The sequence below is a fragment of the Bufo gargarizans genome, chromosome 10 (assembly GCF_014858855.1).
Source record: "Bufo gargarizans isolate SCDJY-AF-19 chromosome 10, ASM1485885v1, whole genome shotgun sequence".
NCBI lineage: Eukaryota > Metazoa > Chordata > Amphibia > Anura > Bufonidae > Bufo > Bufo gargarizans.
The window spans coordinates 26,363,874-26,380,736 of NC_058089.1; the positions used below are offsets into that span (position 1 = coordinate 26,363,874).

The 16,863-nt window shown below is 45.8% G+C and overlaps 1 protein-coding gene across 2 annotated transcripts in view; it reads left to right on the forward strand.

Annotated features, from left to right (window-relative positions):
* TSPAN32 (tetraspanin 32) overlaps positions 1–16,863 on the forward strand; it is a 66,688-nt gene that overhangs the window by 8,612 nt on the left and 41,213 nt on the right. The window contains exons 3-4 of one of the 2 annotated variants that reach the window (XM_044270988.1): positions 2,747–2,844; positions 15,393–15,467. In XM_044270988.1, the coding sequence (XP_044126923.1) occupies positions 2,747–2,844; positions 15,393–15,467 (173 nt within the window). The remainder of the gene's footprint in view (positions 1–2,746; positions 2,845–15,392; positions 15,468–16,863) is intronic. The other variant, XM_044270989.1, reaches the window with a different exon arrangement.

Sequence of the window (16,863 nt, forward strand, 5' to 3'; positions counted from 1 at the left end):
CAAAATATCCGTGGCCCAGGCCCTGAATGTTTTAACCTAGCGAGGCCCCTGGCCTAATGTGAACAGAGAGAGAGACACCACCCCTTTACTGTAGATAGCTGTAGACGGAGGTCTCGAGAGTTGGACCCCATTGAGCTTATAGTGATCAATATCCTGAACCTGGAAAACCTATGACTATGCATACTTGAATCTCTGTAGCAGAAGAATTTGAAGGGGACGTAATGAACCTCTGTCGGAAGTTTTGATCAGCAGGAATCCTTGTGCTCTGAACCCTACTGAGGGCTAAAATGGAGAGGCAGAACCAGGTTTTACAGAAGATTTTCAGCTGTAGACATTTACGACACCATTGGGTTCCTTGTACTCCATTTTAACGGATGGAGAGCATCGTGTGCATGCACAGCAGACTCAACCCTCTTCTCAGTTATGGTACTCCTGTTCTCCCATTTACATATCAGGCGCATATCTTATAGTTATGGAGTCAACCAGTAGGGATGTAACCACACTTCTAAACTAGCTATGGACCTTACATTAGATATTTGGCAATTTCAATTGGAATCCATTTAAGGCCTAATGCAGTGGTGGCGAACCTATGGCACGCATGCCAGAGGGGGCACTTAGAGCCCTCTGTGTGGGCACGCAGCTTTGTGTGGGCCACGCGTAGGGTTGCCACTTGTTAACTATTACTAATGATCGCTTCCATTGTGGAGGACTCATTAGTATAGCCTTTTCCCCCCTCTTCTGCTTGTGTTAAAAAATAAAAAAATGTAAATCTCACCTCATCCATTTGATCGCGCCACGGTGAACACTCGCTGCTCACTGGATGCGCAGGACAGGACCTGCCCTCCAGCGCAATGCCGTTTTGCAGGTCCTGCTGCCTCCAGTCAATGCTGCGAAACGTCATCATGCTGGAGTGCAGGTCCTTTTCTGTGCATCCAGTAAGCAGCGAGTGTTCACCAATCACCGCGGCGCGATCAAATGGATGAGGTGAGTTTTTTTTTTGAGGTGAGAAGAGGGGGAGGGGTATAAGCTGTACTAATGAGCGCTCCACAGTGGAAGCACAAGAAGTGGGGAAGGGGGCATTAATAATACTGTGGCCTCTAATAGTGGTATTATTAATTCTGGGAGCCACTAATGGAACAAAAATAATACTAGGGGGGCTCTAATGGGGGTCATTAATGAGGGCCGTATTAATACTGGGGGACATGAATGGGGCATTATTATTACTGGGAGCCACTAATGTGGCCTTATTCATACTGGGGGCCACTTATGGGCGCCTTATTAATACTAGGGGCCACTAATGGGACATTTTTAATACAAGGGGGCACCAACGTGGGAATTGATTTTACTGGGGCCTCTGGTAAACAACGTCCCCACAGCTTAACTTTTTCAGTATTCGGGTTAAATTGCCGGGTTGGAACTTTGTGATAAATAAGTGGGTTTTGGGTTACAGTTTGGGCTCTCAGTTTGCCATCACTGGCCTAATGTCTATGAAGTCTGGCAGATAGTCCCTCACCTGCATTGGATTTTCACCTGTGACTTGTTTGATCCTTTCTTTCCCTCGGAGGTGTCTGTTATATATTAAAGGGGTAGTCCAATCTTGGTCTTTCATGGTGGGGCAGGAATGACCCACAGTAAGTGCCGGCTCAGTGAGGCAGTGCATGGCCAAGTGATCAATGCTCCACTGTTTCCATAATTCCCATAGCAGTCAATGGGAGCTACAAAAACAGGAGTTATGCAAAGAGTACAGCTTACTCGCTTCAAATCAGCGGCGTGTAGGCCATTTTCGTAAACCCCGCGCTGGCGCTAGCTGTAGGTTCTCGGCCAGGAGAAGGTCTGCAGACTATCAGGCTAATATTAGTGAACATAAATCTTTACTGATAATTGGCCCTTGAAATCGTGCTGCCGATCAATCGACAAACAAACGCTGAGTGATGGCAGCTTTCAAAAGTTCTTGTTTGTTACCAACAAAGTCCTCTGTAAGCAAGGACATGCTGCCAACAAACTGAATTGGGGATGAATGATCGTAATAACGATTGTTGGTTCCCCATTCACTTTGCACTGTGTAAAACAGTTATTGAATCTTTGGCAGCTTTAGAGAATATGGGATAATGTCCTACTAGGCTCCAGCAGTGGAAACCCTGAGCAAGAGATGAATTCATAGGAACAGAGGCGGGCAGTGTTGTGTGGGTGCAGGGCTATGGATGCCCTGCTGATAAGCGATGGCCGTTATAGATGTAACTCAGTCAGGAAGTATATGGAGGAGAGATTAGTACATAATCTACCAGTACCCACCCCTCCGCCCTGATATGTTATCAATTGTATGAGCGCTGCATGGTCTCAGGAATGTCAGTCTGGATGTGCATAACCTCCAGTCCCTTTGTCCCTCTTTGGGAGGGACAGTCCCTTTTTTTGACCCAAGTCTCTCTGTCCCTCTTTGCTCCTTAAATGTCCCCCTTTTTCATTTCAATATTCATACAGAAAGTGTTTGCCTGGTTCCTCTCTGTTTATTACAGCCTGCCTTGTATATTAATTTATTATTTGATGCAATTTAAATTTTAGAAACGTCTATATTCAGATCATTTTTTGCGCTATTGAAGTGTACAAATATGCAGGGAAAATGTATCTTGATCTCAATAAATTATAAGTGTCTCACTTGGGACGTCCAAAAAGTTGGGAGGTATAAAGTAGATGAACAGGTGTAATACAGAGGTTTATTTCTCCATATAACTCCCTCTTCTCGCTCCAGTGATCCTGTACGGCAGCTTTATATGTGGACTGCTCCTTCTCACCCTCTTACTCAGCACCATGTCTGTTTTACGGGAATCCCAGTACCTCATGGCGACCGTAAGTGTAACATACATGTAATTGGACAGAATTAGGAAAAATTCACATCAGAAGTAAATGCTGTCACTTTAAAGGGGTTTTCCGGTTTACATCAACATCCTTTAAAATCTTCCTTTATGAAGGTCGTCGCTGTAATGTATTTCTTTTACCTTAATTTTTTATTTTATTTTATGCACTTATATAGCGCTACTATATTCCGCGGCTCTTTACAGACATTAGTGTCACACTGTCCCCAATGGGGCTCACAATCTAAGGTCCCTATCAGTATGTCTTAGGTGTGTGGTAGGAAACCAGAGTACCCGGAGGAAAGCCAACCGAACACGGGGAAAACATACAAACTCCATGCAGATGTTGTCCTTGGTCGGACTTCGAACCTAGGACCCCAGCACTGCAAGGCTCCAGTGCGGCAGTAATAGGGGAGTGTCTATGTAACTAGATGGTGGGAGGAGCTATAAACAATATGGGCGTTGTTATCGGCAGTGATAGGGGAGTGTCTATGTAACTAGCAAGGTGGGAGGAGCTATAAACTAGCTGGGCATTGTTAGGGGTAGTGATAGGGGAGTGTCTATGTAACAAGCTGGGTGGGAGGAGCTATAAACTAGCTGGACATTGATGGGGCAGTAATAGGGGAGTGTCTATGTAACTAGCTGGTGGGAGGAGCTATAAACTACATGGGCGTTGTTAGGGGCAGTGATAGGGGAGTGTCTATGTAACTAGATGGGTAGGAGGAGCTATAAAGTAGATGGGCGTTGTTAGGGGCGGTGATAGGGGAGTGTCTATGTAACAAGCTGGATAGGAGGAGCTATAAACTAGCTGGACGTTGATGGGGCAGTAATAGGGGAGTGTCTATGTAACTAGCTGGTGGGAGGAGCTATAAACTAGCTAGGCGCTGTTAGGGGTGGTGATAGGGGAGTGTCTTTGTAACTAGCTGGTGGGAGGAGCTATAAACTAGCTGTGCATTGTTAGGGCGGGGCTGGAGCTGTGGCAGAGAAAGGAGAAGTGCATCATGGGTTTGGTTGGATACAGCAACAGGAAGTGATACATACAGGATGGAATCAGACAAGAGTGATTGATTTACATAGTGAAAACGGGTCAGGAGAGCCCAAATTGAAAAAAAAAAGCATGTACATGACGTAAACAACTGCATATCTGTTAGAAACCACAGTAATCCTGGAAAAACTCTTTAAGGTAACGGATTACATGCAAATAAAAGTTATACGTATCAAAATGTGCTAATGTTGCTAAGGCAACATTCACATAACCGTTTTGTGTTCCGTTCTTTGATCTGTAACGGCCCATGCACACGACCGTATGTATTTTACGGTCCGCAAAAAACTGATCCGCAAAAAAGATGGATGACGTCCGTGTGCATTCCATTTTTTGCGGAACGGAACAGCTGGCCCCTAATAGAACAGTCCTATCCTTGTCCGTAATGCGGACAATAATAGGACATGTTCTATTTTTGTGCGGAACGGAAATACAGACAGATGGAAACGTAAAGCACATGGAGTACTTTTAATTTTTTTTTTGCGGACCTGTTGAAATGAATGGCTCTGCATACGGTCCGCAAAAAAAAAACGGAACGGTCACGGAAAGAAAATACGTTCGTGTGCATGAGCCCTATGAAAAACAGAAAAAAAAACGGATCCTTTATTTTGAGCATCCGTTGTATTAGTTCCATCAGAGATCCGTTATTTTAGACAGTAGAAAAGGTCCTCGTGGAAGACTTTCTCCCATCTAAAATAATGGATCTCTGATGGAACTGACAAAAACGGACATAAAATCAGCACAATGGATGCTCAAAATAAAGGATCCGTGTTTTAGAGGTTTTTTTCTCTGCTCATCTGGAAGATCAGAAGAACAGAAAACTAACCGGTGATGTGAATGTGGCTTTATATTATGTAAATGTCCCCAGGGTTCTCAGAACTGGGAATATACCATAAGTGATAGGGACTGGGAGAGCGTTACTGGCAGCTCCCGGTTTTGCTGATAACTGAGAACAATAGATTGCATTCATGGGCACTGGAAATGCTGATAAGTTCTTGAAACATTTGGTTCAGTGTCTTTCTGCGTCTGTAAAAAACCTTGAAGTGTTACAGTTAGAACTGCATTGCCCCCTACTGGACATGCACTGTAGCTCCAGATGTATCTGCGTTGTGTTCATCCAGGATGGTTTATTTTTTAAACTCATGTACTGACAATTTATATTTTTTAATTTTTAACAAAAAGTCTGAATGAATCATTTGACTATAAAATAATTTTCTATCACCCCTGTATGTAAAGAAATGCATGATGAAAGGATGCAGAATCGGGCTGGGCTCATGGCAATAATCAGAAACTGTTGCTAATACCACATCTTTTTTCCAGCCCAATGACTGTCCATACACGCCTGACCCCGCCAAGTCCCTTTTGTACCCCACAAAGTGTCCTTTATGTGACACACAGCATTAGTGACAGTAATTATGCCGTCTTGCTGCCCCCTCTCAGTATTTATGTCCCCCACACAGTAAGCATGTGCCATTGGGGCCCGCTCAAGGTAAAGATGTGCTTTAAGTCTCCCTTAGCATAATGCTAACAACACAGTATAGATGCCTGAGTAGTGCCGCCACACTGTACTGATGACCCCTTAGTGTATTCCCTCACAACAGGCATGTACCTTAGTGTCCTCCACACAGTACAGATGCCACGGTAGTGTCACCTTAATACCCTCCTACGTAGTAAATATGCTCCCTTAGTGCCCCCATACAGTTATGATGTCCGATTAGAGTTCTCCAAACAGAAACAGTGTCACTAATGATGCCCCTTGGTGCCATTCATACTGTATGATGCCCCCTTAGTGCGGCCCACACAGTATGATGCCCCTTAGTGTCCCCCATACAGTATGATGCCCCCCTGGTGTCGCCCACACAGTATGATGCCTCCTTGGTGTCCCCCACACTGTATGATGCCCCTTAGTGTCCTCCACACAGAATGATGCCCCCTTAGTGTCGCCCACACAGTATGATGCCCCCTTGGTGTCCCCCACACAGTATGATGCCCATTGGTGTCCCCCACACAGTATGATGCCCCTTGGTGTCCCCCACACAGTATGATGCCCCCTTAGTGTCCCCCAAACAGTACAATGCCTTCTTAGTGTCCCCGACAAAGTAAAATTCCCCCTTAGTGTCCCTGACAAAGTTTGACTCCCCCTTAGTGTCCCCACACAGTATGATGCCCTTAAAATGCCTCGAAAATGAATACTCACCCAGTCCACATTCCCAAGATAAATGGAGAAGATCACTCGGTGCATCAGGCAGGATGGCATCACTGAATCATGCCTGCTAACAGCAAACAATTGATGGAATGTGCCACAAGTTGAATGGTGCAGCAGGGAGCAAGTACTTTTGTATTTAACCGCTGAAATCAGGACAGCAACTGTTCTGGCAATAGCTTGGTGTGTATGAGTACAGTCAGACCACAAGGTAACCAGACCCAAAGAAATGCCTGGTCTATATGCTGGCAACTTAGCAGTGCTTACCTAAAACTAACCAACATGGTTTCTAAACATCCTGCCCTTAGTGATTCCAGCCATATTACCTCTGCAGTTCTTGCTCAGCAGTCTCCAACCTGCAGTTCTCCAGCTGATGTGAAACTACATGACAGGGCATGCTGAAAGTTGTAGTCTCACAACAGCTGGACAACCACAGGTCAGACATCACTCTTCTAGGCTTTAGCAGGGATGGGTTTTCCAATTTCCTGCAGATGAGCCGGTTTAATACCCCTAATACTAAACACATATTTTGGCATCTCCCCATTACCACAGGCTGAAAACCAAGCTTCAGCATTCACGTAAAAGTCATCATTTGTGGCCAACACTGTCTGCTTTATGTATTTTTTTTCTAAACCACAATGTGGATTCTCTAGAATGAAGAACCTCAGAGAAACACTGATGGTTCCTAATGTTCCTGCCGTACATGCAACCTTCTCAATCCGTGTATTCTAGCTTCTGCGTGCATGATGTATGTTATTTACTCTGAATTTATGATAGGTCTTTTTCTGTCAACGATGTACATGAGTGGAGTCTCTGAAGAGTGTGAGAGGTGATCTCTCATACATGCAATGGAAGATAGGAAATTTGCTATAATCATTCTCCTAGCAACATCAGTTGCATGTAGAATTTCAGGGAGAGAGATGCAATGGATATGGCTTTAGGTAATTTATTGAATGCACCTTGGAAAATGATGATAGAGATCAAAGGAAAATCCTCTCAACCAGTGGCGTAGCGTGGGTTGCCAGCACCCGGGGCAAGCCAAGTATTGAGCCCCCCCCCCCCCCCCTAATGTGTGACCACGCTCCTTTTTTTTCTCCAAATAATGGTAGTATATCTCACCTGCAGTCCTATGTAACACCACAGATAACACAGTGATAACTCTTTGAGTACAGATAATGTAGTAGATGGGTGTGAGGCCCCAGAATTCAGAGCACACACAGTGTGACCAGAAGTCTGGGGCCGGGCTGAGGCAGTGTGGGCCAAATTCTATATACCCCCTCCCCCCTACCCTACCTTGAAACAGATATTTGGATGGACATAACATACATTGCTATGAAATATACAGGAGAATACAGCACCATACCTGTTACATCCAGTGACATCTCCTGTGATATAGACTTTACTCAACGTCTTCATTCGGAGATAGGACCATCATGACACCTTCTTTCAGCCGCATCTCGTCTCTGCAAAGTTTCGCAGAAAATGTTTTAGATTCCTCACTTTACTATCATCCTCAGATAACAGACCTCCTCTTCCCCCGTAGTGCCCATAAGTATAATGCCCTCTGTGTAATTATAATATATAATGGCCCCCTCTGTAGTATTATAGTATTAATTATGGCCCCCTTCAGCTCCTCCAGCATACAGTCCCATGTAAGATACATCCCTCCTCCTGCCTTCAGTCCTTCTTGCAAACAGACCCATGTAAAATACATCACTCCCCCTGCCTTCCGCTCCAGCATACAGTCCCATGTAAGATACATCCCTCTGCCTTCAGCTCCTCCACCATATAGTCCCATGTAAGATACAACCCCCAGAGGATGCCATCTGCCCATCTCTGCTGTCCATATACCAGGCCTACCAGTATTACCCCTTCATATACCGCCTGGTCACCCCACACCTAACAGTCTGAGTCACTTGTCTCCCTGAGTGTTAGGTAGGGTGACCAGGCGGGCAGGTGGTATATCAAGGGGTAATGCTGGTAGGCCTGGCCTGGTATATGGACAGCAGATATGGGCAGATGGCATCCAATGGGCAGTACTGTCTCTCTGGTCATCCTTCACCAGTACCCTGACTGCCACGGTCCTGCTTGGCCTGGCTTTCATGGCACTTCACTGCCTGGTGCTTGGCTATTAGCACTAAGTGATAGTCAGTGTCACAGTGTGACTGAGTCACTCAGTGCTGATAGCCAAGCACCAGGCAGTGAAGTGCCATGAGAGCCAGGCCAAGCAGGACCGTGGCAGTCAGGGTACTGGTGAAGGATGACCAGAGAGACAGTACTGCCCATTGGATGCCATCTGCCCATCTCTGCTGTCCAAATGTAACATCCCAGAGTTATGTTACTAAACTCTTTCTCCCCGCTACTATTTGTTGGTAACAGGTGCCTTGTCATCTAATGTGATTTTATTTAATACTCCTCACAAATGTGCATCTTCTAAGCCTGTTACATGTATTTGCTGTAATTTCCATGTACACCAGCAGGTGTCAGCAATGCATCAGCAGGGCCTTAGCAACAGTTTAGTGTATCTAGACTGGAATAGTTCATTCCAGTTTAGCTCACCCTCTATGAGCAGAAGTGGGCTGGCCCATGTCCTGCCTCCTGGGGAGGGAAGGAAGTTACAGTTAGTGTGCCAGCCACCCCGGCTAGGGGAAGGTTGTGCAAGTAGGAGCTCCCAGTTCTAGGGATCCCAACCCAGGATCGTGTCTCGGCTGAGACCAAAGATCACCATTCCCAGTCTGAGCCCTTCAGCCTCAACTGGTGACAAGCAAGCAGCCACCTCCAGAACTCCAGGAAGAACCATTCCCTGTGAGCATAACTGCGAGTAACTATCCAGAGACCAGGAAAAGCCAAATTCCTCCTCAGCTAGTCAGTTCCCAACACAGCAGAAGATAGACAGAGCAGAAGATACAGATTCCTGCCATATTCTCCAGGCATATGATAGAAGCAGAAGAGATATTGATCCCTGCCACATATTGCCAATACCTGCATTTCATTGCTTGTGCAGCACGCCAGACCTGCAGGGTATTGCGAAGTGAGGTCACGGTTATGGGCAATCAAGGGTTACTGTTTGGAAGAGAGCCCTGGGCAGGCATGCGGCAGTGAAGGAGAGGCTGGCACAAAGTTCCTCTGGGGCACACTCTGGATGTAGGGACCAGGCCTGATGGTGGATGAGGTGCCCTGGATGTTGCAGGTGTTTTAAGTGCCTGGGGCAAGGTCCCTTTAAGGATCGTGACGCCAGTGCATGTAACGGTGGCACACCGATTTATAGCAGTAGTAACTGAGGTACATAAATGGTGAACCAAACGTTGCTTTACTTGGTAACAGTCCAAACTTTGTACATACAGTTGGTAATGATGATGCAGTCCCTTATGACAATATTCCACAAGCAGGCTTAACTCAATACTGGCAGGTAACAATCTTGCAAGATACTTGGAGGGTAAACAGTTAATGCTTCACAGACTAGGCTGCACTATCCCCTCAGCTATTCTAGCTGGCTGGATCCCAAGGCCTGGATGCCTAAATGCTGGCTTTAATCCTTGGCAATAAATCTTCCTCCCATATTGACCATTGCTCTTATTTTGTAGTACCTCTGCCCATCAGCTTACTTATCTGAGCTGGTTGTACCGGCTCTGCTGGGTTTTAGGTGGCTGCAGGTTGCTCCCAGGAGGTCCATCTCTACTACTGGGGTTACTTCTTCTGTGTTCACTGGATTTAGGTCTTCCAGGCAGGCTGTATTACTCCACTAGCCTCCTGGTGGCAACTAGAAACCTGGACTATCTAGCTGCATGCCAGGAGGAGGCCCTCAGCATATCTTGGGCTGGTGCCTTCCTGTTCTCCACAGACTATGACCTAACCCCTCCCTGTCTGGGCCTGAACATTTATACTAGGGGCTCCCTATCTCCCTCTAGTGTCTAGGATGTCTAACTACACCCCAATAGGCCTGCTTAGCATATAACAGGGAAACCAACAAATGTAAAAACACATAGAAAATACATTACAATGCATGGATAAACATAATGTCACTGTCCCTTGTGAGCAGGAGTAACACGTGACCCAATTGACCCTTGTGTAGTGCCCACCCCTACCTAGTGGGACACTACACTTGATGCAAAGACTTGAGGCTGGATTTCCACATTCAGGTTTTATGATGCAGTTTTTGAAGTCAAAGCCAGGAACGGATCATAAATGGAGGACACGTATAATGTAAAAACAAAATCCTATCTTCTTTTTTAATTCAGTCTTGGCTTTGGCTCCAAAACCTGCATCAAACAAACCAGAACTAGAAACCCATCCTTAGACCTCCTGCATGCCTTCCTGTCTGTGATAACATCCTTCACAAGGTGGTCAGTACTTCATCCATGAAGATGTCCGTGGAGGATCCGTGCTTTCCTCAGTTTGCCTGAGTGTTTTCTGCAACTCTTTTAAAGGGCTTACCGGGAGGACAATATTGGTGACTTATCATCAGGATAGGTCATCAATGTCTGATTAATGGGGTTCTGACACCCGCCACCCTCACCCATCAGCAGGTTGAAGAAGCCAGGGTGTTCCAGTGAGTGCCGCGGCCTCTTCACATCATAGCCAGCACAGCGCTGTCATTTGTATAGTGGCTGTACTTGGTATTGCAGAAAAATATGTATGGTAGGACAGCACCACTGACTTGAATCAACTCAAAGGCTTGCGGCGGTGCTCGTGGCGTCAGGTCTCGGCCTCAGAGACCCCCAAAAATACCATGAAGAAATTAAGAAGGTCACGGCACTCTCATAGCTTCCAGGTTCAGTGTTCTTTATTACACCAAAATATACAGCAGCAACGTTTCGACAATAAAGTCTTTATCAAGCTACATGTACTTGGTATTGCAGTCCAGCCCCATTAACTTAAATGGTTTCTGTCACCTGAAAAATGGGCCAGGCATCATTGGTCTCCTACCTCCGGCCCTGTCTGCAGTGTAAATCTCGTGCCGTTCAGTATACAGAGCAGGCGCACTAAGTAAGCTGGCAGACAGTGAATGCCCTTAACTCACTGCGCCTGCGCCGTATACTCAACTGCGCGAGATTTAAACTGCAGACAGGGCCGGACGTAGGAGACCAACGATGCCTTCCCCCTGTCAATCTAGTGTAGCAGGGCGCGGACAGAGTTGGGAGAACGGAGCCTCTAGGAGCAGGGGGGGGGGGCGTTGGGAGGCTAATTACCATATTATAAAAGTTCGGTTTTCTCAATAACGGCGGCAGGGAGTGAGATGGCGCTAATACAGTTATGTTCAGCTGACATTAGCACATCGCTAATGTCAGCCAGCTTAATACCTATTTTTCAGGTGACAGAAACCCTTTAAATCAGACTAAGCTGCTCCTAGGCCATGCGACCAATGAACGTAACGTTACTGACCTAGAAAGAGGACGCTGCGCTCACTGCAGTGCCGCGGCTTCATCATACAGCTGACCGGCGGGGTTGCTGGGAGACCTGGTCTGGCCATCAATATTAAACTCCCGGTAAACCCTGTTAAAGCGGTTGTCTGGGTACAGCTCTCCCTTCCCCTGCGCTGTATTGTGCAGGGCAAGGGCTTTTTTGTTTACATTTATACACTGCTAGACTGCTGGTACTAACCTAGGGATAGGGCAGGGAGATGACTGAGGGGGAGGGGGGAGGAGAGGAGACCACCAGACCCCCCCTTTCACTCAACCAAATAAAAACTCCAACACCTTAGCTCTTTAACCAATCCTTTACTGGGTGATGATCGGCCACAGCTAAATTTTTCTTTAACAAAATGGTAACAAAACACCACCTCCTCCACAGACCATTCCTCCTATGCGGTATACCACCGTGGATCCCCAGGGCGTACGTACGCCAGTCACTCTTCACCACGACTTGCTTTCCAAATGCCGCCTCCAGCTGTGACTTCCACCGTCCACCGAACCTCAAAAGAGAGAAACAGTGAACAAACCGTAACAACCTCTATTTTTTTTATTTTTTATTTTCTTTTATTTTTTATAAATGTATAAAAATAAACCTGTTATAAAACAAATCCAACATCTAAAAGGGGCGGGAGGGCGGGCAACTCGCTTACCCTGTCAAGAGGAAGTTCTCTTCCCTGAACTCCCCTATATATACCCACCCTATTCCTCCTCCCACCGTCTCTCCCACTTTTTCTTCACTCCACCTCCCACTTCTATTAACCCCTTTCTATCCTCCCTAAAAACCACTACCCAAGCCTATACTCCCCCTTAACAAGGGAAACATAAGGAGAGGGGAAGAGGGGACCAACAGTCCCTCATCACCCTCCTTATCCTGTCGGGTGCTCTCCAGGAGGAGGCTTCTGCCTAGCAGTGTTTCTGCTGACGTCACCGGCACTAATCGACGGGCTTTAGCGCTGCCCTGCCAGATCTGGGAGTGTGTCCTTTCTGCTGCAGTTCTCGCCCCAGCTCAGGGTGCAGATGAAGGATGGAACTGAGCACAGGCATCCACCTCAGCAAGGTGGACAGAGAAATAAGAAATGAGGAAAATAACAAACAGCAGGTGGCGCTATACAGATACATTTTATTGAATAACTCGGTAGCTATAATACATTTTTTATTACATGCAATTACAAAAGTATTCATATTCAGGTGCTGGTTTTAAAACTGAAGAATATTTTTTGTGGGACACCCCCTTTAGGAGGGCTGATCCTCCTGATAGTTGCTATTTAACAAAGCACCACATTCCAGCACTGCTTGTAGGGCAGGAAACCTTAGTAATTAAGAAAAAGCCATGATTTTTTTTTTCGGTGAAAAAAAGCTTCATGTCAGCGTATGAAATGTGCACAAAGAGGTACAGAACGCACATAGCAGGTCTAGTAGTCTAGACCTGGGGGACAGAAAAAGACACAAAAACGTACATAAAAATACAAAATAAGCGGCTACACCTCCTCCTGTTATGGCAGAAATGTGCTGAGTTCTCTGACTAAACTCCAGCACCAAAGAGCAAAAACAGTCCGTATGCAAAAAACAGATCTGCAAAAAATACGGATGACGTTCGTGTGCATTCCGTATTTTGCGGAATGGAACAGCTGGCCCTTCATAAAACAGTCCTATCCTTGTCCGTAATGTGGACAATAATAGGACATGTTCTATTTTTTGTGGAACGGAAATACGGACATGCGGAAACTGGATGCACACAGAGTAACTGCCGTTTTTTTTGCGGACCCATTGAAATGAAAAAAACCTGAACAGACATGGAAAGAAAATATGTTCGTTTGCACGAGGCCTAAAAATCCAAATACTTTTAGCCTTGCCTGCCAACTATAAGAAAAAATTAAAAATCTAAATTTTTTCTAATTATTTTAACCTTAAAGGGCTTCTGTCACCCCACTAAACGCATTTTTTTATAATCCCTATCCTGACATATTGCCATACATTATGTTATTAATAATTTTCGTTCAGTAGATTTAGCCAAAAACATACTTTTATGATATGCTAATTACCTTTCTACCAGCAAGTAGGGCGTCTACTTGCTGGTAGCCGCTGCAGAAAACCGCCCCTCCTCCTGTTAATTGACAGGGCCAGCCGTGATCTCCTCCTCCAGCCGGCCCTGTCAGCTTTTCAAAAATCGCGTGCCTGTGTTGACTTGGCGCAGGCGCTCTGAGATAAGGAGGCTCACCTCCTCAGCACTCTCTCAGTGCGCCTGCGCCGATGACGTCTTCTCTTTCGGTGATGTCATCGGCGCAGGCGCACTGAGGGAGTGCTGGGGAGGCGAGGCTCCTTATCTCAGAGCGCCTGCGCCGAATCAACACAGGCGCGCGATTTTTGAAAAGCTGACAGGGACGGCCGGAGGAGGAGATCGCGGCTGGCCCTGTCAATTAACAAGAGGAGGGGGCGGTTTTCTGCGGCTGCTACAAGCAAGTAGACGCCCTACTTGCTGGTAGAAAGGTAATTAGCATATCATAAAAGTATGTTTTTGGCTAAATCTACTGAACGAAAATTATTAATAACATAATGTATGGCAATATGTCAGGATAGGGATTATAAGTAGACAAAAAAAAATGCGTTTAGTGGGGAGACAGAAGCCCTTTAAAGGGGTTATCCAAAGTCTAACACATGCCCCCCCCCCCCCCCCAATGCCCGGTCCCCTCATATGAATTATACTTTTCCCGGCACCCGCGTCGCTCCTGATCCCCACACGGCCGCCACTCCATCTCCCTAGTGTCTCCCACGACCTGCTGTTGGCTGCTCTCCTGTCGCCTAATGTTTTGATCCGTGCGTCGGGGAGATGCAGCGGCGGCCGTGCGAGGAGCAGGAGCGACACGGTTGTCGGGGAGTGGGGTAAGTATATTCTATATGAGGGGCCCATGTGTCAGACGTTGGATAACCCCTTTAAGTGCCAACTATAAGTATTTGGATTTTCTTTTTAAAAACACAAAAACTGGTACATAAATAACAGTGTATTCTTCTCGATGTTTCTGATGCATTTTTCAAAGTCAAGTCTTTTTTGTCTAATTGTGTTGTCAAGTTGAATGCAAGCTATTGCTCTCTGTCGACAGGCTTCTTCACTATGTCCAGTTCTGAGATCCTCCTGATACCAATCTGTGAATAATATGAGCAGTTATGTTTACAAGCTTTATTGTCAGAAGATGCTGACTTGGTTTGTTTCAGCACCTACAATATATTATGGTGCAACACTCACTATGAACACTAGGTGTCCTCAGCATACCCATCTTTACACAGACTAAGGCCGGCATAGAGTTCCGTCGTCGGGGCTCTATGCCGGAAGAATCCTGATCAGTTTTATCCTAATGCATTCTGAATGGAGAGAAATCCGTTCAGGATGCATCAGGATGTCTTCAGTTCAGGACCGGAACGTTTTTTGGCCGGAGAAAATACGACAGCATGCTGCGCTTTTTGCTCCGGCCAAAAATCCTGAAGACTTGCCGCAAGGCCGGATCCGGAATTAATGCCCATTGAAAGGCATTAATATATACGGATTGTATGTAAGACCCATATATATAGGAATCAATGTCGGCCATGACGTTGTAGGAGCACATTACAGGCAGAGTAAGCGGGGGATCGGTGTCACACTACTCCCTATACACTCTATGAGCACTGTAGGCGGTATTAGCAGAGCTCATCTTCTGTAATGTGATAGGAAGCGGAGAGTGCACCCTAATCCAGTGCTGTATGCTGGCCATGGAGCGCTCCGGCCTGACACATTATCTAATCAAACAGAACATGAGCTGCCTCTGCGCGCTGTATGGGGAACGCGTGGAACATAAAGGGAATCAAATCAGGTTATTTTTAGACTCTTTCTTCAAGGACTGTTTCCTATCCTGCAGGCTTTCGTTGGGTTTGGCTTCCTGTTCTGCGCTCTCATGGCTGGACTGTCTTGGACACTAGAGTGTCAGAATCAGGTAAGTCACTTTTGGTTTCTGGGATAACATTAAACCCTATAGACACTATTATTATTATAATTATTAATATTATTATTATTATAGCATTTTTCTAATTTTGGGCTAAAAATAATTTTTGGGTTGGTCTTTATTAGTTTCTGTTCTTCAGCCTCCACTTTCATTGTGTCTGCAGACTGCCCTGCTTTCTATTTAACAGAGAATCCATCAGGCAGCTCCTCTGATGGCTCCTGATGGGTAACACCCATCTGGACCTTCACAGCAAACCGCTAGTAATTTATTCACCACTTCTAGCAGGAATAATAGGAACTGGCACAAGATAGAATAGACTCTATTACATGGGGAAGGCAAGCGGTTGCTAAAATGGACATGTCAGGAGAGGTGACAGGAAAGTGCTCTGGTGCTCGAGTAGAAGACCTCGGGTGTTCTACCGAGCACCCAAGTATAATGGAAGTCAATGGGAGAACCCGAGCATTAAACCAGGCATCCTCTGCTCTGAAGAGGGGAGGGTGTCTGGTTCATAGGAAAAGGTCAGAAATTGATGGAAACACCACTGAACTGGTTCGGGAACAGCACGGGGAGGATGTCTGGATGCATCTTGGACTCCCAGGTCACTGCTGGGAACGATGTTGTCCGAGTAGTATGACACTTTTACAGACTGACAATAATACGCACAAAACCGAAGATAAAATCGATTTTAGAGGAAAAATTGTTAGGAAACATTCTTTCCCATATATTTACTTGTATATAAAGTGCAAGTGCTGCCAAAAATTACAAAGAAAAGACACTCCGATACAACCTGTATATCACATAAAGGAGGGCCTCATTCACATTGTGGTACAATTGTTCAGGTAGTGGGACTCCTACACTCATAAAGCCTATGCACTAAGTGAAAGGGTTGCCAAAAATGACAAGGAAGAGGCACTCCGATACAACCTGTATATCACATAATTGTTCAGGTAGTGGGACTCTTACACACATAAAGCCTATGCAAGTGAAAGGGCAAAAATTGCAAGGAACCGGCACGCCAATACACCCTTTATTAAACATAAAGGAGGGCATCATACACAGCCTTGAAAAATTATGATTGATGGCCTGCTGGTGACCCTCAAAAACAGTAAGAGCAAGAGCCTGCTGATCTGACCATCTAAAACATTAGGGGCGAGGGCCTGCTGCTGATGTGACCCTATAAAACGTTAGTAGTGATGAGCGGCAGGGGCAAGATCCAAATTTGCAATATTTCGCGAATATTTTGTAGAATATTCGTCATATCTTCGCGAATTTGAGATTATATTCTTGATTGCGAAAATCGGCAATGTAATATTCGCGTAATGCGCGCGAAATACAGGCATGGGTCACTTATGCTACATTTTTTCAAGCTGGTATAAGTTTCCTGAGA